The sequence below is a fragment of the Musca vetustissima genome, unplaced genomic scaffold (assembly GCF_032173495.1).
Source record: "Musca vetustissima isolate MV318-11 ecotype Yass unplaced genomic scaffold, APGP_CSIRO_Mvet_v1 utg154578, whole genome shotgun sequence".
Classification (NCBI taxonomy): Eukaryota; Metazoa; Arthropoda; class Insecta; order Diptera; family Muscidae; genus Musca; species Musca vetustissima.
Window position 1 is genome coordinate 14,187 of NW_026884041.1, and position 26,838 is coordinate 41,024.

Genomic DNA, 26,838 nt, shown 5'->3' on the forward strand with positions numbered 1-26,838 from the left:
AAATATCGCACCATTTTGGAAAGGACAATTGCGGTCTACCCAAGTTAGCCAAAGTTAGCCAAGTTAGCCAAATATTCTTTAAAATAATCCACTCCTTCTATGAGTCCCTAAAAAATATTCTTTAAAAAATCCACACCTTGTTTAGACCCCAAAAAAATATTCTTTAAAAAATCCACACCTTGTTTAGACCCCAAAAAAATATTCTTTAAAAAATCCACACCTTGTTTAGACCCCAAAAAATATTCTTTAAAAAATCCACACCTTGTTTAGACCCCAAAAAATATTCTTTAAAAAATCCACACCTTGTTTAGATCCCAAAAAATATTCTTTAAAAAATCGACACCTTGTTAGGACCCCAAAAAAATATTCTTTAAAAAATCCACGCCTTGTTAAGACCTCGAAAAAAATATTCTTTAAAAAATCCAAGGATATAAAAATATTCTATAATATTGTTGTAGTTCCTGAAAAAAATTCCTTCTAAAAAACAACGCCTTGTATCCGCCTACTATTTTCTTCTGCAATCCCACTTTCATTGGTATTTAGGTCGTCTCACTTTCTAAATATATTCTTTTCATTACTTCTATTATTTTTTATGCCAACAAATTATCAAATTGGATATGGATTTATCTATCAGATAAATCCAGAAAAATCTTCACCATTATCTATTCATAGAAGTATTTTCTTGCCTGTGACGCATTTTCGAAAAGATTTTCATTAGCAAATGCTGATGAGGTGCTAATGATTGGCTTGGACCCAAGTGAACCCATTTGTAATAAATGTTCACACATATACGATTATACATAAATACATGCGTATTATACTATGTGTTAAGTTTTAAAGCACTTTTGGATTTGATTTTGAACTTGCGATAATCAAACAAAAAAAATTTTCAGTTATTTTGGCAAAACAAACAGCAACTACTGAACTGAAGTGAAATAGTGAACTAGACCTAATGACAGACTGGCTGACTGACTAACCGTTTCAAATACAACAAGTGATGTTGTTGTACGTGCTTTAGGCAAATGACCGTTTACAGTGAGTACAGCAATTAAATTAATTTAAAAAAATGCACGCCTAGGGCTATGCTATGGCATGGAAAAATATTCTTTAAAAAATCCAAGCCTAGGGATATGCTATGGCATGGAAAAATATTCTTTAAAAAATCCAAGCCTAAGGTTATGCTATGGCATGGAAAAATATTCTTTAAAAAATCCAAGCCTAAGGCTATGCTATGGCTTGAAAAAATATTCTTTAAAAAATCCACGCCTAAGGCTATGCTTAAAAAATATTGTTTAAAAAATCCACGCCTAAGGCTATGCTTAAAAAGATATTCTTTAAAAAATCCACGCCTAAGGCTATGCTTAAAAAAATATTATTTAAAAAATCCACGCCTAAGGCTATGCTATGGCTTGAAAAAATATTCTTTAAAAAATCCACGCCTAAGGCTATGCTTAAAAAATATTCTTTAAAAAATCCACGCCTAAGGCTATGCTTAAAAAAATATTGTTTAAAAAATCCACGCCTAAGGCTATGCTTAAAAAAATATTCTTTAAAAACTCCACGCCTAAGGCTATGCTTAAAAAATATTCTTTAAAAAATCTACGCCTAAGGCTATGTTTAAAACAATATTCTTTAAAAAATCCACCCCTAAGGCTATGCTTAAAAAATATTCTTTAAAAAATCTACGCCTAAGGCTATGCTTGTAAAAATATTCTTCAAAAAATCCACGACTAAGGCTATGCTTGAAAAAATATTCCTTAAAAAATCCATGCCTAAGGGTATGCTTGGAAAAATATTTGTTAAAAAATCCACACCTTGGAGCCACTGTCCATTAGAAAACAATTATAATCTACTGCGGTCAAAAAACACACACACACAGACACACCGTTTAAGCTTGACCAATTAGTAAGCTCACGTTTTTTTTCGAGCTACATACATACCTCTACCCTGCATAGCAGCTATCCAGATTTCAATGTTAAGGTCAAGTGAAACTATTTGAGGCATTTATGTCGGAGACAAATTTACATTAATTATTTCGTTTTAATAGCAACAGCAGCAGGCAGCAGTTATTTTCTTATGTTTTAATTTAGAATTAACTTGTTTCGAATTGAATGAGTTGTTGTATTTTTATTATTATTATTGTTGTTGTTTTTGCTACTTGAACTTTGTTGTATTTTTTTGTAATAATTATTATAAACTTGAGATGAATTGCCATTTATATTTCCTCTTTTTTGTTTTGTGTTTCTTTCAGTTTCGAAATTTATCTGTGATATGCACTGATATTACAACGCAATCTCTCGAGTGACAACGTGGTCGACGGTCGGCGTTTGAAATCATAATCCGACCGCGTGCGGTAGCAAATAGTTGAGACATTAAAATTATTGCTTATAACTGTGATTCAGATTAACGAAAGAACAAAAGAAACGACTTCGAGATGGAACTGGAAATGGAAACGAGTAAAATGCTGAAAAACAGTGCAGTGCGCAGTATACCCATCGAATTTACAGATCTCACCTATCAAGTTAAAGTGCCAAAGCAAAAAGGTAAATATACAGACCACAAATTTTCATAATATAAATTATTTTGTAGGCCCAGCAGAACCCTAAATGTTTTCGATGGACCAGTAATGAGTTAGATGTGGTTTAAAAAATAATGGACCAGCAGAGCTTTAGGGGTAGATTGCGAAGATAGAAGAACTAAGACCAACCAGCATTATATTTTTGAAAACAAATATTTTTAAATCAGGCATAGCTGAACCTTTGGCATGTATGTTTTAAAGAATATTTTTTGATCAATAGCAGAGCCTTAGGCCTGGAATTTTTAAAGATTGTTTTATGGACCAGCAGAGCCTTAGACGTGGATTTTTTCAATCAACAGTAGAGCCTTATGCTTGGATTTTTTTAAAAACTTTTTCAAGGCATTCCAGAGCCTTAGGCCATGTTTCTTAGAGAATATTTTTTCAAGGCCATTGGCTAGGCCTTTTTGCCATCGGACCACACGTTTAACAGATGTATTTTTAAGGATAAGGGGAGAGTAGGTTTCTGGAGAGTATGAGACAGATGTGATGGTGGATATTTTTCCCAATTTGCATAGCTTCTGGATGTCACAGATATAGGTCGAATGTCTAGCTATCGTCTATAAAAAAAAACCTTTTATCGGTTTTCTATGACCTGCACAGGTCATCTTACCGTATATGATCTCTATAGGGCTGTCCATATATAATAAACCTATAATAGATTTCAAACCAACTATAGAATGTCTAGACGGTTATTTATAGATATAAGACCCTTATGTGAATTCCTGGCTTTAGACACTCTCTAGAGATCTCTTGAACTATAACAAATATTCTTGAGGTCTACAAAATAAAATTACTTCTATTGACTTTATAAAAGTTACCTAAATCTATATAATATAATATTTTAGTAGTATCTCTAGGCGGTATTTAAAAAAGCTTATTTTTCCAATTAGAAACATTCGAACATTCGAAACATTTAAGAATATTTTTTCCAGTTATAAGAAGATACCTAGCCTCGGTTTATTTATAGAAAATTTTACATAGCATCGTTTTATGTATAAAATAATTTTCTAATTATATGTTTTCCAAGAATATTCTCCAGCTAAAGAATATGTTTCCAATTACACAAAAAATATTCTAATAAAGGTAATCTCAAGGCTTTCCTTTTTTTAAAGAATATTTTTTAATTAGAACAATATCCAATTAGAAAAAATTTCAGGCTTGAGTTAGAAACCAATCCCCGACGTTAATTTTATTAAACGTTTTTAATAAAATTCTTTCAGTTACAAAAAATTTCTTTCAAAAGTTTAAAGTTATGATCTTTTTAAAGAAAAATTTCCAATTAGATACATGTACCATATTATACCATAATATTTTTTCAATTAGAAAATTATTTTTTTTAAAAAAACATGTGTGTTCTTTTAAGAATATTTTTTTTTCAATTTTATACTTCCAATCAAAAGCGTAAAAATTTGTTAATATGTCTCTAATTAGATACATAATAATAAAAAAAACTTGATATGCATCAATCTAGACCTAATTCCGTACTCTGTGCAAAATGTTGTCTCAATCGGACAAACATCTATAGTATGGTGCACCATTTATATAAAATCAGAGGAAACTACATATGGGAGCTATATCTAAAGCTGAACAGATTTCAACAAAACTTCGGGTACATACATTTGGACCTACTTCAGTACGCCGATTCCAACAAAACTTGACATACATCAATCTGGCTCTAATTCAATACTCTGTGCAAAATGTCGTCTCAATCGGACAAATATTGTTAGTATTGTGCTCCATTTACATAAAATCGGATGAAACTATATATGGGAGCTACATCTAAAACTTGACATGTATCAATCTAGACTTAATTCAGTACTCCGTGCAAAATTTTGTCTCCATCGGACAAATATTGGGAGTTTGGTGCTTCGTTTACATAAAATCGGACGAAACTATATATGGGAGCTATATCTAAATCTGAACCGATTTAAAAAAATGCATACATCAATCTGGGCCAAATTCAATACTCTGTTCAAAATTTTGTCTCAATCGAACAAATATACGCACAAAGACATAATACCCTGTACCACAATGTGGTGAAGGGTATAAAAATACCAAGGCTTTGCCCCTTTTACAGAAAAAAAAATCCAATTAGAAAAATATCCCTATGCGTGAATTAAAAAAAAAAGTATTTTTATTTAAAAAAAGAGTATTTTTCCAATTAGAAACTTTTCCCGACTTGATTTAGAAACAGACCCAATTAGAACGAATCCCTGTTGTAAATTTCTTTAGAATGTTTCTCCAATCAGAAACGTGGAATTTTTTATATTTTATAAATTAGAGTCGTTTACCAACATGATTTTTTAAAAAATATACTTTCAAGTTGAGATATATTCTTCGAAGAAATCAAGTCATGGTATTTTTAAATAAATTTTTCCAATTCGTTTAAAAATACTTTTCCAGCGTGAGTTTTTTAACATTTCCAGACTTGAGTTGGAAATATCCTAAGGTTTTGTTTTTTCCCAATTAGAAAAATATCACTAGGCGAGATTTAAAAAAAAAATATTTTTTTTCCAATTAGACACATTTTCCGACTTGAGTTAGAAACAGATCGAACAAATCCCTGGCGTTAATTTCTTGAGAATATTTTTCCGATCAGAAAATGATTTTTTAAAGAATATTCATGTCATGACCTTTTTAAAGAATATTTTCTAATTGACAAACGTGTGTTTTTTAAGAATATATTTCTAATAAGAAAAATATTTTTCTTACAAAACTCAGGCATTGTAGATTAAACAAATATATTTTTTAATTTGAAACATATCCCAAGGTTTGCATTTTTGAAGGAATATTTTTCCAATCAGAAACATGTGATTTTTATTTACATTTTCTAATTAGGGGCTTGTATAGGGATACTTTTTTAAAGGATATTTTTGTAAATGGAAACATTTCTATGCGTTAATTTTTTAACATATTGGAAACTGATTCCAACAGGTTTCCAATTAGAAACAGATTACTAGATTTGTATATTTAAATGACTAACAGAGCCAGAACATATTTTCCTATAAGAAATCGATTCCTGTTTTTTTTATAAAAAACGTTCATTCGAAAACGGTGCCCTAAGTGTCAGTTTTTAATAAACATTTTCTAATCAGAAACATGCCCCTTGAAGTACTTCGATCTATAGAAGGCATATACAAGATCTTCTTTGTATTTTTTCTGACTGGACAATGGAAGACCCAAAGAAGGTAGAAACCCTGTATAATGTTTACTATTTATGAACTTCTGTCTAGAGAACACTTATTGAAGGTCTTTTACGAGTATCTATAGATTACCTATGACACCTTTAAAATTTATCATTTCTATTACGTTACCGCCAATACCTGACCATCGATATCCAACTAAAATGGAAATACCCAGGTCAGTGACATTATGAAAACAAACAAACAAAAAACCTCTAATGACGTTTACAACCACAACTGTCATTATTGCCTCTCCTTAACCAAAGATGGCTTCATTCCAAACGCCTTGCATTTAGTTTTTTTGTTTTTGTATTCACATAACGTAAAGTAGGACACTAACGTGACGCTTTTCTCTGTTTTTTTTTCTGTAACAACTGCCTGCTTCCGATTGACAGCCGCGACAGGTGGTGCGGAGAAAAACAAAAACAATAGCGACAAATTTGCATAGTTCGCTTTGAACTTGTGAGCTTAGTTTTCAGCGTATTAGCAGCGTATTGTTTAGAACGCCCGGCGAGTGCATATCTTCAGAATAATGAAACCTCAATAACAACGAACGATAATAGCAAAATATTGTTTAGTTCGAAGTAAATTGAATATGGATTTGTTGTTGTTGTTTTTTTACTTTCCCTTTTTGTTGTGTTGTTCTATAGTCGATTTGCATATTCATACATATTGTAATAGGTATGGTTGTGTGTGTGTGATTGTATGTGTGCCAGGTATTGCTAATTCGCGTGAATCGGATCAATTTTGTAATCGCATTAGCATTTTTTATTTAATCTTATCAAGTGTCTTCGTCGTCATTCATATCCATACATACGTATTCTGTCAAGTCATCATTTTTATACCCTTCACCACACTGTGGTACAGGGTATTATGTCTTTGTGCATATGTTTGTAACAGGCAAAAATAATCGAGATAGACCCATGGTTCCTTTTGAGAATATGCATAGAATCACTTTCTGAGTCGATTTATGCATGTCCGTCTGTCCGTCCGTCTGTCCGTCCGTCCGTCCATGTATTTTTGTTAACAAAGTACAGGTCACATTTATGATCCGATTTGGATGAAATTTGGCACAGGTCACTTAATTGGCCCAAGGACGAAACCTATTGAAATTGGAGAAAATCGGTCCACGTTTAGGCATAGCTCCCATATAAGGGTACCCCAAAATTTTCGGTATTTTGAGGTTCTTGAGCGCGTTTTTTAACTGAATTCGCTGAAATTTGGTACTTTGAGTTCTTATTGGGTAGCAAATCTCTCTACCAAAAATTATAAACAAAGGTCATTTTTTTCGGATAGCCCCCATATAAGGGTACCCCCAAATTTTCGGTATTTTGAGGTTCTTGAGCGCGTTTTTTAACTGAATTCGCTGAAATTTGGTACATTGAGTTCTTATTGGGTAGCAAATATCCCTACCAAAAATTATAAATAAAGGTCCATTTTTTCGGATAGCCCCCATATAAGATTACCCCCAATTTTCAGTATTTTGGGGGTTTTGATAGCATTTTTCGACCGAATTTGCTGAAATTTGGTACTTTGTGTTCTCATTGGGTAGCAAATCTCCTTACCAAAAATTAAAAGTAAATGTCAATTTTTTCGGATAGCCCCCATATAAGGGTACCCCACATTTTCGGTATTTTCGGGTTCTTGGGTTTGTTTTATAACTGAATTCTCTGAAATTTTGTACATTGGGTTCTTATTGGGTACCAAATTACTCCACTAAAAATTATAAATATAGGTCTAGTTTTTCTGGTAGTCCCCATATAACGGTACCCCAAATTTTTGGTATTTTGGGGGTTCTGATCGTATTTTTCAACCAAATTGACTTAATTTAGTACGTCGAGTTCTTATTAGGTAGCACATCTCTACACTATAAATAGTGGTCAATTTTTTCTGGTAGCCCCCAGGTTTTGAGGTTCTTGAACCAATTTTTTTTTCTGGCACAGGATATTATGTTTTTGCGCATATGTTTGTAGCAGGCAGTAGGAAACGAGACTGACACATACGACTTCTGTTAGGATTCATTTCTTGAATATACTCAAAGTGGTGAAGGGTATCATATAGTCGGCCCCGTCCGACTTTACTACTTTCCTTACTGGTTAGCTGTAAGTTGGGCATGTTGTTGAAAATTTTGTGTCGGGGAGGAGTGCGTCCCACAAGAAAAACCAGTAAAGAAAGTAGTAAAGTCCAACGAGACCGACTATATGATACCCTTTACCACTTTGGCTATATTCAAGAGATGCATCCTAACATACCTCGCATTTTTGAAGGCCCATTGACATGAAATTGAAATAAATTTAATATGTGATCTGTGTCTATATGTGAACCGACTTAACCCTACGATCAATAACCAAGTACATTTGTAGCTTTTTATACCCTCCACCATAGTATGGATGGTATGTTATGTTTGTTATGTTTGTTTGTTTTTACGTTTATAACTCAACGAAATAATCATTTCCGACCCTATAAAGTATGTATATACTTGATCAGCGTAATTATAAATCCATTTGCCCGTCTGTCTGTTGTAATCACTCTAGCCTCTAAATGAATTGAGATAGATCGCCAAATTTTAGAATAGACTTGTCTTTTGTCTGCAGGCCGGTCAAGTTCGAAGATGAGCTATATCGGTCCACGTTTAGGCATAGGCCTCGTATAAGGGTAAACCCCCTCCCCCTTGAATTGAGAAAGATCGCCAAATTTTGGAATAGACTTGTCTTTTGTCTGCAGGCAGGTCAAGATCGAAGATGAACTATATCGGTCCACGTTTAGGCATATGCCTCGTATATGGGTAAATCCCCTCCTCCTTTGAGCACCCCCTTGAAGGTGTTAAAAATTAAAGTGAACAAAGAGAAAATTCGGTACATTTTAAAGTTTTACTTCGACGAAGGCGAAAATGCAAGCCAAGCGCCTAAAATTTTGAACGGTGTTTATGGTTCCAATTATGTACAATTTTGGTTTCGTTGATTCTGTTCAGGAATTTTTATACCCTCCACCATAGTATGGAGGGTATATTAATTTTGTCATTCCGTTTGTAACTCATCGAAATACTCCTTTCCGACCCTATAAGGTATATATATTCTTAATCAGGTTAAAATTCTATGACGATCTAGCCATGTTCGTCCGATCGCCTATTGTAACCACGTTATCTTCTGAAGGAATTAAGATAGATCATCAAAATTTTGCATATCATCAATTTTTTGTCTGCAGGCAGTTCAAGTTCGAAGATCGGCTATAGCGGTCCACGTTAGGCTTAGTTCCATATAAGGGTACCGCCCAATTTTCGATATTTTGGGGTTCTTGATTTGGTACATTGGGTTCTTTTTGGGTACCAAATGTCGCCACTAAAAATTATAAATATCGGTCCACTTTTTTGGGTAGCCCCCATATAAAGGCACCCCAAATTTTCGTTATTTTTGGGTTTTTGAGCGGGGTTTGAACCGAATTCGCTGAAACTTGTTACATTGGGCTCTTTTTGGGTACCAAATGTCCTCACTACAAATTATAAATATCGGTCCACTTTTTCTGGTAGCCCCCATATAACGCTACCCCCAAATTTACGGTATTTTGGGTGGTTTAAGCGCGATTTTAAACCGAATTCGCTGAAATTTGATGCAATGGGTTCTTATTGGGTATCAAATTCCTTCACTAAAAATTTTAAAAAAATAGGCTCATTTTTTCGGGTATTTTTTGGAGTTCTTTTGCGCGTTTTTCAACCGAATTCGCTGTAATTTGGTATTTTGTAGTCGCATATGGTTACAAATCTTCCTACCAAAAATTATTAATATTCGGGTAGTTCCCATATATATTAAAATAGTTAGGTGACTAATTCCGTGTGTAGGGGTTGTCCCCATATTATAGGAGATAGTCGTTACTCGATATAGTCATTTTTACCCTACAAATTATGGAATTCTAAGACGATTTAGCCATCGGTTGTAATCATTCCGCTTTCTAAGGAAATAATTATACCTCATGAAGGAAAGAATTGAGACACAAAACAAAAATTTGGGTTTCTAAATAGATACATGTTGGTCATTAATTAGGAACAGCCCTCATATAATTATAACCCCAATTATTCGCTAATTCCCGCACTATGTAATCTAACTTTGTAATCTAAATTGCAGTAGTTTGAGGATTGTATATTCTACCATGCATTATTAGTATCAGTCCACGCTTTGGGGTTTTCATTAAAAATTGCTAAAAATTGTATTTGGTGCACATAATGGATTACATAAATCGGTTTGTAGAATTATCGGTATAGGTTCACTTTTTGGTATGTTCCCCATATTTTCATTTCAAGCATCTGTCAGTATACCTATGGTGGAGGGTATTCAAATTTCGACCCGGCCGAACTTAATGCTTTTTCACTTGTTGACGTTAAAGGTGCACCTCGCAGTCATGCCAAGTTTGACGATCTCAATAGAATAAACTCGATATCGAAACTCATAATTTGACCCCTAAATCAATTTACACCAATGGTATGTAAGAAATCGAGCAAAATTATATATGGAAGCTATATCCAAATCTGAACTAATTTCAACAAAACTTAACATACATCATTCCAAACTCAAAACTATACCCTCTGCCAAATTTCGTGTAAATCGAACAATCAATCGGACGAAAATATATATGAGAGCTATTGGACGAAATATATATAAATATATTTTTAAAAAGAATTAGCACAGATCATTTTAGACTCAATTTGATATGCTATGCATAATTTCGTGTAAATCGAAAGATATATAAGGGTATTGGTGCCCCATTTACATAAAATTTTATACAAATTTATAAAGGAGCTATAACTAAATATAAACCGACTTTCTCGCCAAATAAATGGGCTGTGCCACATTTCATCGAATTCGGATAATAAATGCGACCCGTGCTTTGTTTAAAATTTAACATGGACAGACCGGGGGGTTTTACCTAAAAATGGAATGATATTCATATATTTTTGTAGGAAAATTTGCCACGCAATGTGAACTAAAAATATTATAAAAATCGGAATACCGATTATCGTTATATTAGGGCTATATACCTAAGCGTTGGCAAAGGTATGGATTTCCCACCAATTTTTTAGAGTTCTGATTTTTTCTGAGGTTATTTGATGTTTATCTAAAATGCCTACTCCTCCAAACGACCAGTTCTTTTTCAACCATTATTTTTAGAGTATCGGTAGAATTCTGTATCCGAAAAAAGTTATTCCCGACACGAGAAGGTTCAAAAGTTTTCGCTCAAATCCAATTTTCTTGGTGCGTAAAAAAGATAGCAAAATACACCATAAACAACAATAGAAACCTGTATGGAAAAAAATAATTTTATGCGCCATAACACGCAAATTGAAACTGTGAAACCAGCAATTAAAAAAGCTGAGCAAATTAAAAAAAAATAATAAAAGTGCAACAACACATTGTTATGACGTTGATTGACTGGAACTGATTAGTAATAATTTAATAAATACTATATATATATACTAGAATATGCCCTTTACTTCTTTAGTATTTCAACTTGTATCAACATATAAATTATTTTATTTTCAAAGAAAACTGCATATATCGACCATAAATTTAATTTGAATACCATTTAGTACCAAATTTCATGATTCGAGCTTTAAAGGTTCACCCAAATCCAAATTTTACCAAATTTAGTTCCATTTAGCGTATATATTATTTCCATAAGTATCCTCCTCAACCATCCAACTAAACTTCTTGCATACATCGATCCTACATCCCAACAATGATTCCAAATTCAAATTTCAGGATTTCAACTCTATTGGTTCACCCAAAATTCAAATTGTACTAAATTTAGTACTCCGTAGTACGAATTTCCAAAACTTCCTACTTAACGCAAACCTACACCCCCACAGTGATCTTAAATCCAAGTCTAAGGATTCTAACACTACAGGTTCACTCACAATTCAAATTGTACCAAATTTAGTTAACAGTAGTACGAATTTCTAAAACTCCTTCTTACCACAATCCTACACCCCCATAGTGATCCTAAATCCAAGTTTCAGGATTCCAACTCTATCGGCTCAAATTGTACCAAATATAGTACACAGTAGTACGAATTTCCTACTTAACCCAAACCTTTACCCCACTGTGATCCTAAATCCTACATATCCCAATCATACACCTCCACAGTGTTCCTAAATCAAAATTTCAGGATTCCAACTCTATCGGTTCACCCACAATTCAAATGGTACCAAATTTAGTACACAGTAATACCAATTTCCAAAACGTCCTACGTATCCCAATCCTACACATCCACAGTGTTCCTAAATCAAAATTTCAGGATTCCAACTCTATCGGTTCACCCACAAATCAAATTGTACTAAATTTAGTACATAGTAGTACCAATTTCCAAACCGATAGAGTTGGAATCCTTGAAACTTAAGGATCACTGTGGATGTGTAGGATGGGGTATGTATCCTAAATCAAAATTACAGGATTCCAAATCTATCGCTTCACCCACAATTTAAATTGTACCAAATTTAGTACACATAGTACACATTTCTAAAACTTCTTACATATCCAAGCTTCAGGATTCCAACTTTATCGTTTCACTCACAATTCAAATTGTACCAAATTTAGTACACAGTAGTACCAATTTCCAAAACTTCCTACATACCCCAATCCTACACCTCCACAGTGATCCATAATCAAAATTTCAGGATTCCAACTCTATCGGTTCACCCACAAATCAAATTGTACTAAATTTAGTACATAGTAGTACCAATTTCCAAACCTTCCTACATACCTCAATCCTATACCTTCGCAGTGATCCTAAATCAAAATTTCAGGATTCCAACACTATCGGTTCACTCACAATTCAATTTGTACCAAATTTAGTACACATTAGTACAATTTTTTAAAACTTTTACATATCTCAAACTTACACCTCAACAGTGATCCTGACTCAAAATTTCGTGATTCTAGTTCTATTGGTCCACCTAAAACTTAAATTGTACCAAATTCAGTTCCATTTAGTACTTATAAGTATTAATTTCTTAAACTGAATCCTGACCCTTATCCTATCCGCTCTATCGGTTCACCTAAATCCAAACTGTACCGATTATAGTACGATTTAGTACACATAAGTAACAAATTTCCAAAACTATGTTCATATCCCAATCCTACACTCCGACGGTAATGTTAATTTCAAATTTCAGAATTCCAACTCAATTTGCATCTCAAAATTAAATTTGTACCAAATATAGTACCATATAGTACTTTTCGTACACATGAGTACACGCTTTAAAAACCATCTCCTTAAATAGACCCTACATCTCAACACTTATTCGCATTTCAAATTTCAAGTTTTAGCTCTATCCATTCACATGCTAGGAAATTGAACTAAATTTAGTACATTTAGGTACTTTTCGCAATCTTATAGTTCGAATGTCCAAAAAACCTATATTTCCTATATCTAGTCCATCTATTTCCTATATCTATTCTACCCTCCATCAGTTACCCTCATCTAAAATTTAAGAGTTCTAACTCTACCGGTTCGCCAAATAAAAAAGTTGTCACATTTCGTACTTTTTGTACCGTATCCGTCACCTAGCTTCAGCCGTTTCGTCTGGGCGTTGATGGATCGTTAAATCGGTCAGTCAATCACTTTACTCTTTTATCAGTATAGATTATATATAGACCACGAACAAATTATTTAAAATAGAAAAGACCATGAAGGGTACACGCCCACAAACCGTTTGGTGAGTGACGGATGGAAAATCCAGCATTTTGATAATATTATATACTATACATATTTTCTTCAGATATTAGCTCATGGACAGGCGATTTTCAAAGAACCATAACATATCCTTTATCATTCCTAGAAGACCTATAGAATGTTTTTCTGCAAATATGTGCCTGTAGTAAACAATTTGTTTGAAATATTTATTACAAACACTTGTCGGTCTTCCAATTAGAATCCTATTTGTGGTCGTATTCTAGAGGGTCGTATGGATTTAACTAATAATAATAACAACTATCAGTTTAGGTTTAATATCGAACAGTTAGGAAAATTATATACTTCTATTGTAATTAGTTGTCAATTAAAGCCAGAGCTTCCAGAACCAATTATTGGCAAATATTCAATAATTGATTTTGAAAAATGAAATATAGAACTGGAAAAACATTTTTATTAATATTTATGCCAAATTTCATTTATTTATTGTTTGTGGAAAATCACAGTTTAGATTGACCTAATTGACACCAGACACACTTTTGTCGAAGGATAGACATTTTTGAATTTTTAATATTTTTTTATTAGCTGTAACGAGATTGACGGCAATGAAAAGTCCAACAATTAAAAGAAAAAAAAATAATTGTACATTTGTAATAAGAAAATAATTAGATGTTGTGCGTCATTGAATTGTAATCATTATATTCGGAAAAGAGTAAAGTGTTTGACTGACTGACTGATTTAACGATTCATCAATGCCATACGAAACGGCTGAAGCTAGAATCTTGAAATTTTTGGGTGAGGGTAACTCTTGGTCCAAATGTGACAGATAAGGTTGGGTTTTTGAAAATTCGTACTAGAACGGCACGAAAAGTACTAAATGTGATATCATTTGTATTTGGCGAACCGGTAGAGCTAGAACTCTGGTTTGGTGGTCGTTGATGGAGTGTAGGATAGATGTACCAAAGGATTTTTGGAAATTCGAACAGTAACTATCCGTCCGCCGGATACCCGAGTGGTTGCGTTCACTGTCCTGTGTGGACTGTTGGGAGGTTTTGTTGTTTGGTGTGTGTGTGTTGTGCGGAATGCCCGTGAGGGTATTCTGGTGTTCCGGTGGTGTCTTTGGGTTTACTAGTTCCGGATCGTGGATCGAAACTAGTAGGGTCACCATTCCCGAACTTTGTAGGCTTGTGGAATGATCATTGGGTGAGAATGGAGACGGTGTGGGAATTAGCATCGAGAGGTTGGTTTTTGCATCTGTTTCATCCTCTATTTATGGTCATTCCATTGTGGAGAGCCTGCTGTTACTAGTTCAAATGGTAGTAGCTTCGGCTACGAAAACGTGCAAAGTTTAGTCTGAAGGGGACCATTCCCGGACTAGCAGGCTTGTGGAATAATTGTTGGGAGGGGTGAGATGCATGGTGGCTACCAATATCGTGTGATGTTGGTGGCCACTTTTGCATTGTATCCCCTTTCAGCAATTGTTTGATTATAGAGAGCCTGCATGTTAGTCCTAATGATAGTAGCTTTGGCTATGAAGCTGAGCAGAGGCTATAGTCTGTGAGTGACCAGTCTCGACCAGTCTGTTTGGGGTTCTACTGGTAATAGCTTTGGCTATGAACCTGACCGAAGGTTTCGGTAGCACGGGTGTCAGGGCCCCTAGGTCTGCGGATCTAGGGCCCATTTAAGGAGATGGTTTTGAAAGCGTGTACTCATGTTTACGAAAAGTACTATATGGTACTATATTTGGTATAAATTTAATTTGCAGATACAAATCGAGCTGGAATCCTGGAATTTGAATTTAATTACCGGCGGAGTATAGGATTGGGATATGAACGTAGTTTTGGAAATTTGTTACTTATTAGTACGAAAAGTACTAAATCGTACTATAATCGTTACAGTTTGGATTGGGTGATCTTATAGAGCGGGAACATTGAAATTTGGAGTCAGGATCACTGTAGGGGTTTGGGATTGGGGACAGGATTCAGTTTAAGAAAATAATACTTATGGGTAATAAGTGGTACTAAATTAGGTACAATTTCAATTTTAGTTGAACCAATAGAGCTAGAATCATGAAATTTGGAGTCAGGATCACTGTTGAGGTGTAAGATTGAGATATGTAGAATGTTTTACAAATATGTACTAATGTGTACTAAATTTGGTACAATTTGAATTGTGGGTTAAGCTATAGAATTGAAATACTGAAACTTGGATTTATGATCACTGTGGGAGTGTGGGATTGGTGTATATAGAAAATTTTGGAAATTTGGTACAATTTGGTACAATTTGAATTGTGGATGAATCGATAGATTTGGAATCCTGAAACATTGATTTAGGATCGATGTGGGGGAGTAGAATTGGGGTATGTAGAAAGTTTTGGAAATTGGTACTACTGTGTACTAAATTTGGTACAGTTTGAGCGAACCGATAGAATTTAAATCCTATGTGGGGGTGAAGGTTTGGTTTTAGTAGAATGTTTTGGTACTACTGTGTACTAAATTAGGTAAAATTTGAATTGTGGGTGAACCGATAGAATTGGAATCCTGAAACTTGGAATTAGGATTACTGTTGAGGGGGTAATTAGGAGGTTTTGGAAACTGATACTACTGTGTACTAAATTTGGTACAATTTGAATTGTGGGTAAACTGATAGAATTGGAATCCCGAAACTTGGATTTAGAATAACTGTAGGGATGCGGCAGTTTTCTGTGAAAATAAAATAATATGTTAATACATGTTTAAATATATCCCGCATTCGCCAACGAAGTAGCGGGTATATGCTAGTATATATATATATATATATATATATATATATTTACAGAACCTCCGCCCAAGAACCCAGTATTTCAAGTTTTATGAATTGCATACATAAAATGCAGAAATGTGGACTTGGCGATGTGTTTTGACTTTTACAACTTGGAGATAACAAATTTTAATATTGCTAAATATCAGTGCCACACGCGATATTCTAATGTGAATGTGTTCGATCAATAACCGGTATTTCAGAAAGTATTACCCTTTGCATTGAGAGTCGTTTGGCCAATCGTAGTGATGCATTATCTGAGATAAATCTATAAAATCAGATTACCTATAATGCAAATGATGTCACCCTTGTACGTAATATAAATTAGATTAAAATGTTTTGAAACACGTTTATTAAAATTAAGATCTAGAAATCTTGATTAGCATACACGTTCCTTAAAACTTTTTATCGATCTTATTTTCATTTAAAAAAATATTCTATTGCAAAGAAATATCTACAAATAAATGTCTCACCTAAAGTAATTGTGATCACAATTGAACTACACTTTAAGTCTAAAATTTCACGATGCACAGAATATAATAGAAATCCCTTTTTATTTATTAATCGGATGATAGCCCAGTTTTACACAAAGTGTACAACTATACAAACATCAAAAATTACAAGTAAAAATGTAATTAGGTTCGCCCGTGACGAACTTTTATATACCCTTCACCACGAGGTGAGCATTAAAAAATTCTAAAAATAGTTCGTTGTCGCCCTCTAAAATACCAAATAATGAGCGTTACCATTATATGGGATCTACCCGGAAACATTGGTCAATATTGATAATATTTGGTAGAGAGATGTTCCAATGAATACCAAACATCTGGGAAGTAGTAGTAATATATATGCAAAATTCCAAAGCTCTATCTGTTATATATTGCGAGCTCTATCTTGACTTTAACAGACGGACGAACATGGACATTTTTAATAAATAATAAAGGTCATGAAAAATATGTTTCAATAAATCCACGCCACTTATAGGCCATGAAAAATATTTTTAATATACACTTTATGGGATCTCCGATTAATATTTCGAGGTGTTCCCAAACGGACTATCAAACTTAATACACACTCCCACTCATAATGGAGGGTACATAATAATAATGGGGAAATACTCTGCTAGCGATTACCATCAAATGCACTGTCATCTTATTTTCCAGTGAAAAAGATTAGCTATTTACTATGTGTGTCATTATGCAATATGACTGCAGTGAATATATACTATAATAATATAATTATTATTGTTATTAAATTTCAATAACAATGATTAACAAAAATTAATAAATAAAATATATTCTGACACGATCTTAGAGGATGAATTCGTTGGGAGTGTGGATTTAATGAAAATTTTGTAACGAAGTATTAAAAACATAACAATGGGTAACTGCATACTGGGAATATCCAACACGTGACAATCATCCCACATACGTGAACATGCCCCAAAAGCATGAGAGGTAAATAATATTTGAATTGGGAATCCCAAAATATTATCTTCTACCGACAATGTTATGATGTTGGTGATTGGTTGCATTGTTATTAGCTTTGCTAAATCTACTCTCATCTGCAGCTATAGATGCAGGATGGTCTCCTGGGCGACTACATCTGTATAATGGACATAGAAATCCAGTATCTAGTACCAGGCGCATATTACTTCTAAACATTTGGTTAATATCTTTTCTCGCTTAGCATGGTTTCTTGGATCGCAGTGACTTTTAAATCTTTAATTCAAGTATCTGTACATTTTTATACCTTTCAAATATTATACTTAAGTTTACTTTAAGTTTAATTTAAATACTGATCATTATTTTCCCTTCTTTATTTTTTAGAAAAGAAAACTGTACTTAAAGGCATATCGGGGACATTTTTACCTGGTGAGCTGACGGCAATTATGGGACCCTCTGGTGCTGGCAAATCAAGTTTAATGAATATTTTAACGGGATTTACGTACGTTTTTAAACCTTCTTTCACAGACTTGTCCGTCAATTTAGAACATACACATTATAAAATAATTTTATTTGAAATTTCAGAAAAACTGGCGTTACGGGCACTATCAAATTCGGAGATGCACCAAAGGCCCGCAAATTATGCTGTTATATTATGCAGGATGATCATTTCTATGCCTGGTTTACCGTGGAGGAGACAATGATGTTGGCGGCCAGTTTAAAAATATCGAATGAATCGATGCATATACGTGATAGGAAATTATTGGTAAGTAAATAGCGTAATTGATCTAATGTTATTTTTGAGGATAGACATAAAATCATATATTTTCAAACAATTTCATATAAAAGGGTGGAAAATATCTAATTCTGCCCAATAGACATTAAATTTTGAATAGATTGTCGAACGACATATGTCGGTTCAAGTTAAGAAGGGCCCACGATTGTCAAGATAGTGTAGATATACATCCAAATTATGTTTTCTTCTGCACTTTTGGGCATGTGTTAGTTATCATCGATTCTTGCCCACTTGGTTACTATTGGTGATCTCCGAGTATAGCATTATTCTACTGCCTCGGCGACTACATCTGTATGTATGCTATTCAGGCCTGTTGAACCAGAGATCTACGCCTTTACCTTGGGATCTTTCTCCCCTTTAGAACATGAAGATTCCCCCAGAGAGGTGGGCGGCCGAAGCCTGTCCGTAAGGCTATGAATGTTTATATGGTCTTCGTCTCCTCATGAAGATGACCCATCAATGACATGAGTGGAAATCCTGTAGCAGTTCACGGGGCTGCATTCTAGCAGATCTGTATATTCTTCCACTGCGTATCACTTACATTCGCTAACCACACTGGCGCCGAAAATCTAACCACTATGTTCATACTTCGCAAATTATCGCAAATTCCAGTGACTTGCTCACACGACATAAAAAGGCTGTCGAACGTTACACACAATTTCTTGAGGTAATTGGAGGTCGGAATCTGTTAAAAGCAGTTCAAGTGGTGAACAGTTTGGCTTCGGATTTTTGGCGGATATTTTCATTTTCCCCAGATGATAACCTGGGTGGTGCAATTGCCCATCATTCCGATTTTTTGTGTTAACCTCATTGTAAGGTTAATGTTATTGAATATCAGGGCTCTTCTGATCTATTGCATTTAGAAGCCCCTTTTTACAAATATTCGAAAACATTTTCATTCTCCTCCTCTTGAATTCGAATTGGGTATTCATTAATTTTTAGTCCAGTACAATCGATAAGTCCTTCTGTTAGTTTTGTTATCATAATTTTTTCCTTATTCCAGTAGATGGCCGGTCTGCCTGTTCTACGTCAGAGGGCTGCCATCTGCCGTTGCCTAGAAACAACGCATATTTAATGTTGTGCATTTGTGGGAGTCCTGGCTTATTTAGTGTTGCCGTTTTCCTCTGGATGGCGCCCAACACTACTCCCGACATTCCAATTTTTGGGTTATCTTCATGTGGTGATGATGAGGGTGAGGTTGGGTTATTAGAATTTCATAAGAGCTTCTTTCCTAAAAAAATCGAAAAAATTGAAAGGATTTTTCCTCATCCACAGGGATTCTAACCCGAAATTCATCGGTTTATAATCTGGTTCACTCGTTGCTTAGAAACAATGCTTGCTTGAATTTTGCACACTGGTTGGGTTCCATGCTTATTTAGCGTTGCAATTTTCCTCTGGGTGGCGCCCAACACTACTCATTATCATTTTTGTGTTATCTTCATGTGCTTATGATGATGGCGAGATTGGGGTTATAAGAATGTCATGGAGTCTTATTTTTACAAAAAATCGAAAACTTAGAAGGGATTCTTCCTTCTCTGCTCTGATTCGAATCCTAAATCTTGTGATGGCGATAATATCTGTCGTTGCATAGAAACAGTGCCTCATTGAATTTTATGCATTGGTGGTGGTCGGCCTTATTTAGTTTTGCTATTTTCCTTTGGTTGGCGCCCAACTCTTCTGTCATATATATATAACCAAATAATTTATAACCAAAATTATTATAGAGGAAAAAATTCTTGAAAGCGTTGTAGGAAATATTTTAGCCGACTCCCATCCGACTTTGGCCTTCTTCTTACTGTTTTTTATACGAAATATTATTTAAAAATGTATTTCATTTTTATTTGCAGATCGAACAAATATTGGAAACGCTAAAATTAACAAAAACAAAACACACACGCTGCAGTCGATTATCCGGTGGCCAAAAGAAACGTCTATCGATTGCCTTGGAACTTATTGATAATCCTGCCGTATTATTTTTAGATGAACCAACAACGTAAGTCCTTAAAATATAATTTTATTATTCGTGGCCCTTACTTTCCGGGGTTCGAGAATCACTTAACAGTTTCCTACTAAATTAACTTGTTCCGGTAACTATATCGCATTGTTTTCAATAGCGTCTTGTTATCCATAGAAGTACCTTTTCAAGTAGTTTATACTTGCGACTTCTGTCCTCCATTCCACTCTTCTAACGATTGAAAAAACCTATAATCACCCCATGTATTATTGACTATAGTTAAATATCGAAAACGTAATAATCTCTGTCATAAAATTTAATAACCTATAATTGGTTAATAAATACCCACCTAGTGATTTCAACTCGTTAAGAATTTTACAACTTATCGACGACATTGATTGGTATTTATTAACCTGTATAACAAGACGGAAGCTATTTTCTTTTTTGAACCGGACTCGGAGATATTTAAATGGACAATGTATGGTTATTTGTTCGACATTTACACAATTTGAAAATTATTACTTGTGCTAAAACTGCGAGGAGTAATTATTTGAAATTATATTCCGGTAAATTCGTGAAAGTGAACTTGGTGTTATACTATGGACAGAGGTTCTAAACCTTAAAGTAGGACCAAAAAACATATCAGAAATACCATGTGAAAATTATATTGACTAATGGGGCCCATTTTGCACATTGTCGGATATCTGCATACACAGATTTCTTAGAGCATTCCTCAACATCCTATTTCCACGTTAGCTTGTGGTCATCATCTATTTCCGACCTTGACGTAGTCAGACCTATCGAGCTGCAGCGACTACGTTGGCTAGACTTGGCCATGTTGTCAGAATTATGGGATTATGGGATGAAGATGCCCCAGCTTAAAAGGCATATAAAAGCGAGCCAGATGATGGTTCACGCAGAAGGGCAAGTCCACGAATCCGATGGACAGATCAAGACATTTCGGAAAATAGGGTTTCAAATTGGTTGAGATGCGCACAAGACAGACGCGCTTGGAAAACTTTTTTTAAGCCCGTCCTGCAATAAGCCGATATCGAGGAACACAGTCAATATGCAACCGGAATTCTCCATATTCTTCCCAATGTGTTCGATCACCTCATGAGGTATATCTACTCGACAGTTTCCCAATTGACTGCAAGCTCCATTCTTTCATTCGATGGTTCACTAGAGACTAGCTCATGCAGGATTGATCTGTACTGAACAGAGTGGTGTAATAAGAATGCATGTTCCCTACCATCACTTCTGATACGACCCTTCTGCACACATTTGTAACCATTGCAAAGATGTTCCGACGTAATAAAGTTTCGCAACGACATCGGAGAGGGTTTTTAACTTCTAAAGATGGTCCAATATCCGAAGTCACATGACTTATACCCTCTTTCTTTTACGCGATGGGTCACTAGAGACTAGCTTAAGCAATATAGATCTGTACAGAACAGAGTGGTGGTTTAAGAATGCAAGATACCTACCTTCGCTTCTGATACGATCCTTCTTCATAAAAAAGTTTTCTAAATCGCAGCGATATTGGAGACCTGGCCAGTTGTGATATTCTCCTTATTCCGTTGAGGGCATCCTGCAAAGAGAAATACATAAAAATTGTATATATTCATAAAAACTTGTTCTTTCATTTCCTACAGAGGTCTCGACAGCTCCAGTTCCTTTGATACAATCAAACTTCTACAAAAATTGGCCAGTCACGGTCGCACAATTGTCTGTACTATACATCAGCCGTCCTCGAATATTTACAGTCTCTTTAATCAGATTTATGTGATGAGTCAGGGTTATTGCACCTATCAGGGAACACCAGATCGAACAGTGGACTATTTTAAGTCGTTGGGTTTGGAATGTCCCGCCTATCACAATCCGGCCGATTTTTGTAAGTATTATACTTGAGGAGATATCTTCTTCTGTAATAAATAAATAAAAACATATTGATTTCATTTCAGTACTAGAATGTGTTAACGGCGATTATGGCGACTACACCATGGCATTGGCTGAGGCGGCACAAAAACCCGAATGGCGTCATAACTATAATCGCAGCCGGTCTGCAATTATGGCCAGTGATAAAATTGTTGAGGCCAATACCGGCGTCAGTGTACCCAGCAATGGTAAACTTTTACATTCCGCAACGGATGCTTTTAGTAATCGCAGTAGTAGTCATTTCTATCCACCACCGGAATGGGTGCGTCTGTGGCTGCTGATTGGCCGCTGTCATGTACAAATATTTCGGGATTGGGTAAATGCATAACCTAAATGTGAAATTAGGAAAAATAGTAATTTTCTTTTTTTAATTTCAGTCCCTAACCCACATAAAATTGTTAATGCACATACTCTGCGCCATTATGATTGGTCTGCTCTTTGGTGATTCGGGTTCAAATGCTGATAAACAATTATCGAATTTCGGTTCATATTTGGTGCATACGCTTTATCTATGGTATACCACCATAATGCCCAGTGTTTTAAGATGTAGGTGCAAGGACAACCTCTAACATTGAGATATAAATTTTAATGTTTGCTCTTCATTTTGTAGTTCCCCAAGAAATCGCCATTATCAAAAAGGAGTCTTTCAACAATTGGTATAAATTGCGTACATTTTATTTGGCTTCGCTGATAACCTCTACGCCGGTTCATGTAAGTCCTTAGATTGTTTTTCAAAAGAAGTACCGATCATAATTTATTTTTTGTTTCGATTTTTTCAGATTATTCTCTCAACGGTTTATATTACAATTACCTATTTCATGACCGACCAGCCGTTGGAAGTAGATCGTTTCGTTAAAGTGATCTTATCAAGTATGATGGTAACCATATGTGCCGATGGTTTGGGTATATTTTTGGGAACGATTTTGAATCCTGTGGTAAGTAATTGTAATTAAAGATATACTTTACATACTTAGCTGGAACCAGGCGCGTCGATCTTGTGCGCAGTTTTATTAGTATGAAAAACCATGTTTTGATATGTCATCCTCCACTTTATCTTTCCATTGAATTCATGGCCTTCCCCTTCTCCGTGAGCCATCAGTAGGCTCGCTTTTATATGCCTTTTGAGCTGGGGCATCGTTATCCATTTGAAAATCATGGCCTAGCCACCGTAGTCGCTGCAGCTCGATACGACTATGTCGATGTCCGTGTATAGATGGTAAAGCTCGTGTTTCATTCGACACCGATATTCACCGTCGACTCAGATCGGCCAGTAGATCTTTCGGAGAATTTTTCTCTCAAACACTCCAAGAGCTGCCTCATCGCTTGCGCAGATCCATATAACAGCTTACTTAACACCGCACGTTAATGTGCATCATTTCTGTAATTTAATTCCAACGGCCTTCGAGGAAAAGTAGACAAGGTATTGGATTTCATGAATCGGAGGAATATATATGTTGAGGTGATACAGGAAACTAAGCTCAATAAAAGTTGTAGCCTACAACGGTATGATGGTTACAACGTGGAAGTGGAGGAAGAGGGGGTGCATAAGGAATGTTAAGCCCCCCTCTTCCTCCACTTCCACGTTGTCCTATTCAAAACAGGTCTACCTCACGTGATCTAGACTCCAGTGGCTCATACGTGAAATGTATTGGGGTTGCAGTTAAATGTGGTACCGCCGATGTAGAGGTGCTTATACAGTCGCTTAATAGCTGTGAATCATGGATTTCAATGTCCACCATTAGTTGTGGCATTCCGTCCTATGTAAAGACCAGAGGGGATCAGTGATGGCAGAGCAAATTGATAGCTCCACATTCTGCACGGTAAATGAGGATGTCCCCACCAGAATATGGAGAGAATGTCATAATTCGCCAGACATAAGCACGTTCTGCACGGTAAATGAGGATGTCCCCACCAGAATATGGGGAGAATGTCATAGTTCGCCAGACATAAGCATTGTGTTACCAGATCTAATAAATGACGTCAACTGGCAGCCCTTCATTTCTCTGAACCACCTCCCCATAATCGTCTGTGGCATTCCGTCATAGGTAATGACCAGTGCTGGCAGAGAAAATTGATAGCTCCAGGTTCTGCACGACAAATGAGGATGCCCCACCAGAATAAGGGAAGAGTGTTACAGTTCGTCACACATAGCCATTGTGTTACCAGGTCTGATAAATGACGTCAACTGGCAACACTTCATGTCTCTTGCCTCAGACCACCTACCCATAATCGTCTCCATGAACAGACCGCCCGATGTCATCACCTCCGAACGCCGCACTTTCATTAATCATAGAAATGTCAACTGGCAAGGATTCGGAGAGTTTAAGAACAAAGAACTTTCCGTTCCTTCTGATGCACGGGTAACAAAAACAAAAATTCCGGGTCATCATTGCAGCTGTAGCCGCTTGATTTATACCTACTGGTCGAATACTTGAAATGAGACCTAATTTCCCAACAGAGGCAGTTTGTATATCAAATCAGCGGATGAGTTACTTCGATTTAACAGTAGGAAGGCTAACTGGCAATATTTAGAGAGTTCTACAACAAACGCTTCAAATATCTGTCCATTCCTTCTGATGTGCGGGTACCAGGAAAGGAAATTCCGGGGCATCATTGCGGCTGCCGCTAGATTAATACCGGCTAGTCGAATACTCAAGATTAGGCCTAATCTAACCCAGCAACTCACTTTGAAAGTCAGCAAATTAGTCGCGGAGCATTAGTGGAATAAATGGCCAGAGCATCTGAAGAGTTGCAACATCGGAAACGGTGTGAGTAAACTGTTGGTTATGTCGCTCTGGAACCCTGATAAGAAGGATCATAGGACCTCAGCCACATTTAACTAACATAGAACACTATTTGTAGCGTTTGACCCTCCGGCCAAGTTTGAAAAGTTGGATAATCAATTATATGTGTGGACGTCAGTCATACGTGGAGTTCCGGAATAAGATGTTCAATCCCCGTAGAGTGAAATAGTTAGTTCTTCAGGGTGGAGTGTTATCTCTGTAAGTGTTTAAACTCTTCCTTTCCGCATTGAGATCGTTACGTATGCAGATTGGGCGATGATGGGTTCTATCGTGGAGGATGTATGTGTAAGGTTGAACGCATATCTCGCCAATTTAGGTGCCTTCTTCCACACAAAAAAATTATAATATCCGTCACGAAAAAGAAACCGACAAAGACAAAGAAACCGTTTTGATCACTAATAAAACAATACGACCTGCTTATCGACATTTGTAAATGATTTCCTGTTAATATCGGAAGCACCTATGTCATAGGTGCTTCAGGCTTCTTCTCGCCTGAGTCTTCATAATCTCAGTCAAAAACATATATAAAATTTCGACCCTCTCTTTCTTTTTCAAAAAAAGGCCGTCTAATTTTTCTTTTCACTTCATCTCATTTCAGAATGGCACCTTTGTCGGAGCTGTTACCACCTGCTTTATGATGATCTTTTCCGGCTTCTTGATTTTACTAACACACATGTCCGATTTTATGCGAATGATATCGTATGTTTCGCCCATACGTTACGGCTTGGAAAATATGGTGCTGGCCATGTACTCGAATAATCGACAGGATACCATATGTCCTGATGATGTTCTATATTGTCATTTCAAGTGAGTGTTTTTTTAATAAAAATCTGCTTCCAAAAACTAATTGTTATTTATATTTTTCTAGAAATGCTGCAACGGTATTGAAAAGTTTTGGCATGGAAAATGGCAATTATGGTATGAATTTGGGTATATTGGTACTACAGCTGGTCATATATAAATCATGTGCCTATTTTACCCTAAAGCGTCAGGTTAAACGTCAATAGGGTTTGGAGTTAGCTGTTATATTTTTTGTTTTTTAGAATATGTTTTCGATTGTTTGGTGTGAGGAGTCCGCACAATTAACAATGCCACAAATTAGTATTAGTAGACATATGTATATAAAATAATTTATATATATTTTGTTATATATATATGAATGTATGTATGTGTTTTAATTATAAATTTAGTTTTGTAAGATTTTAGTATAGAACAAAATTGGCGAACAAATTTTACATTGAACACAAAAATATGAAAATTCGAAAAAGAGACTATTTATCTGAATCTAGATTAGAAACAATTTCGAATATTTTTTTAAATAGTAGACACTATTTTTAATATTGTTTGTTATTGGCTTTCCATATGAGTTAAATTTGACATCAGTACTCAGGACATTATATTAATAGAAGTGCCTTATTTTCGAAACTGAAATGAAAGATTGTTAAATTTAAAATCTGAAAAAATATTCTAATTTAATTCACATTCACATTTATTTAATTTGTTTTGCAAACATTTCGAAATTGTGTTTTTTCTCAAATATTTTTTTCATATAATTTTCTAAGTCTAGTTATTGTAGAAATCTCAAAGATAACAAAATACAAATTTAAAAAAAAATTAGTCAAAATATATATTGTAGTATGTTAATGTAATTGAGGGCTTTTA

At 35.2% G+C, this 26,838-nt stretch overlaps 1 protein-coding gene across 1 annotated transcript; it reads left to right on the top strand.

Annotated features, from left to right (window-relative positions):
• The first annotated feature begins 2,436 nt into the window (after nucleotides 1-2,436).
• Nucleotides 2,437-26,183, top strand: LOC133331027 (ATP-binding cassette sub-family G member 1-like). Its single transcript, XM_061539427.1, has 11 exons — nucleotides 2,437-2,543; nucleotides 18,069-18,186; nucleotides 18,270-18,450; nucleotides 20,328-20,473; nucleotides 22,090-22,328; nucleotides 22,399-22,688; nucleotides 22,750-22,918; nucleotides 22,983-23,083; nucleotides 23,152-23,307; nucleotides 25,775-25,983; nucleotides 26,045-26,183. The coding sequence occupies exons 1-11, from the start codon at nucleotides 2,447-2,449 to the stop codon at nucleotides 26,181-26,183; spliced, it is 1,845 nt and encodes a 614-aa protein (XP_061395411.1). The 5' UTR covers nucleotides 2,437-2,446.
• Nucleotides 26,184-26,838: the final 655 nt, after the last annotated feature.

Bases quoted from the DNA above. Each gene is read 5' to 3' on its own strand.
- LOC133331027 (XM_061539427.1), top strand. From the start codon at position 2,447: ATGGAAACGAGTAAAATGCTGAAAAACAGTGCAGTGCGCAGTATACCC. The intron at 22,919-22,982 runs GTAGGTGCAAGG...TTCATTTTGTAG, and splicing joins AATGCCCAGTGTTTTAAGAT to TTCCCCAAGAAATCGCCATT. The intron at 23,308-25,774 runs GTAAGTAATTGT...ATCTCATTTCAG, and splicing joins GAACGATTTTGAATCCTGTG to AATGGCACCTTTGTCGGAGC.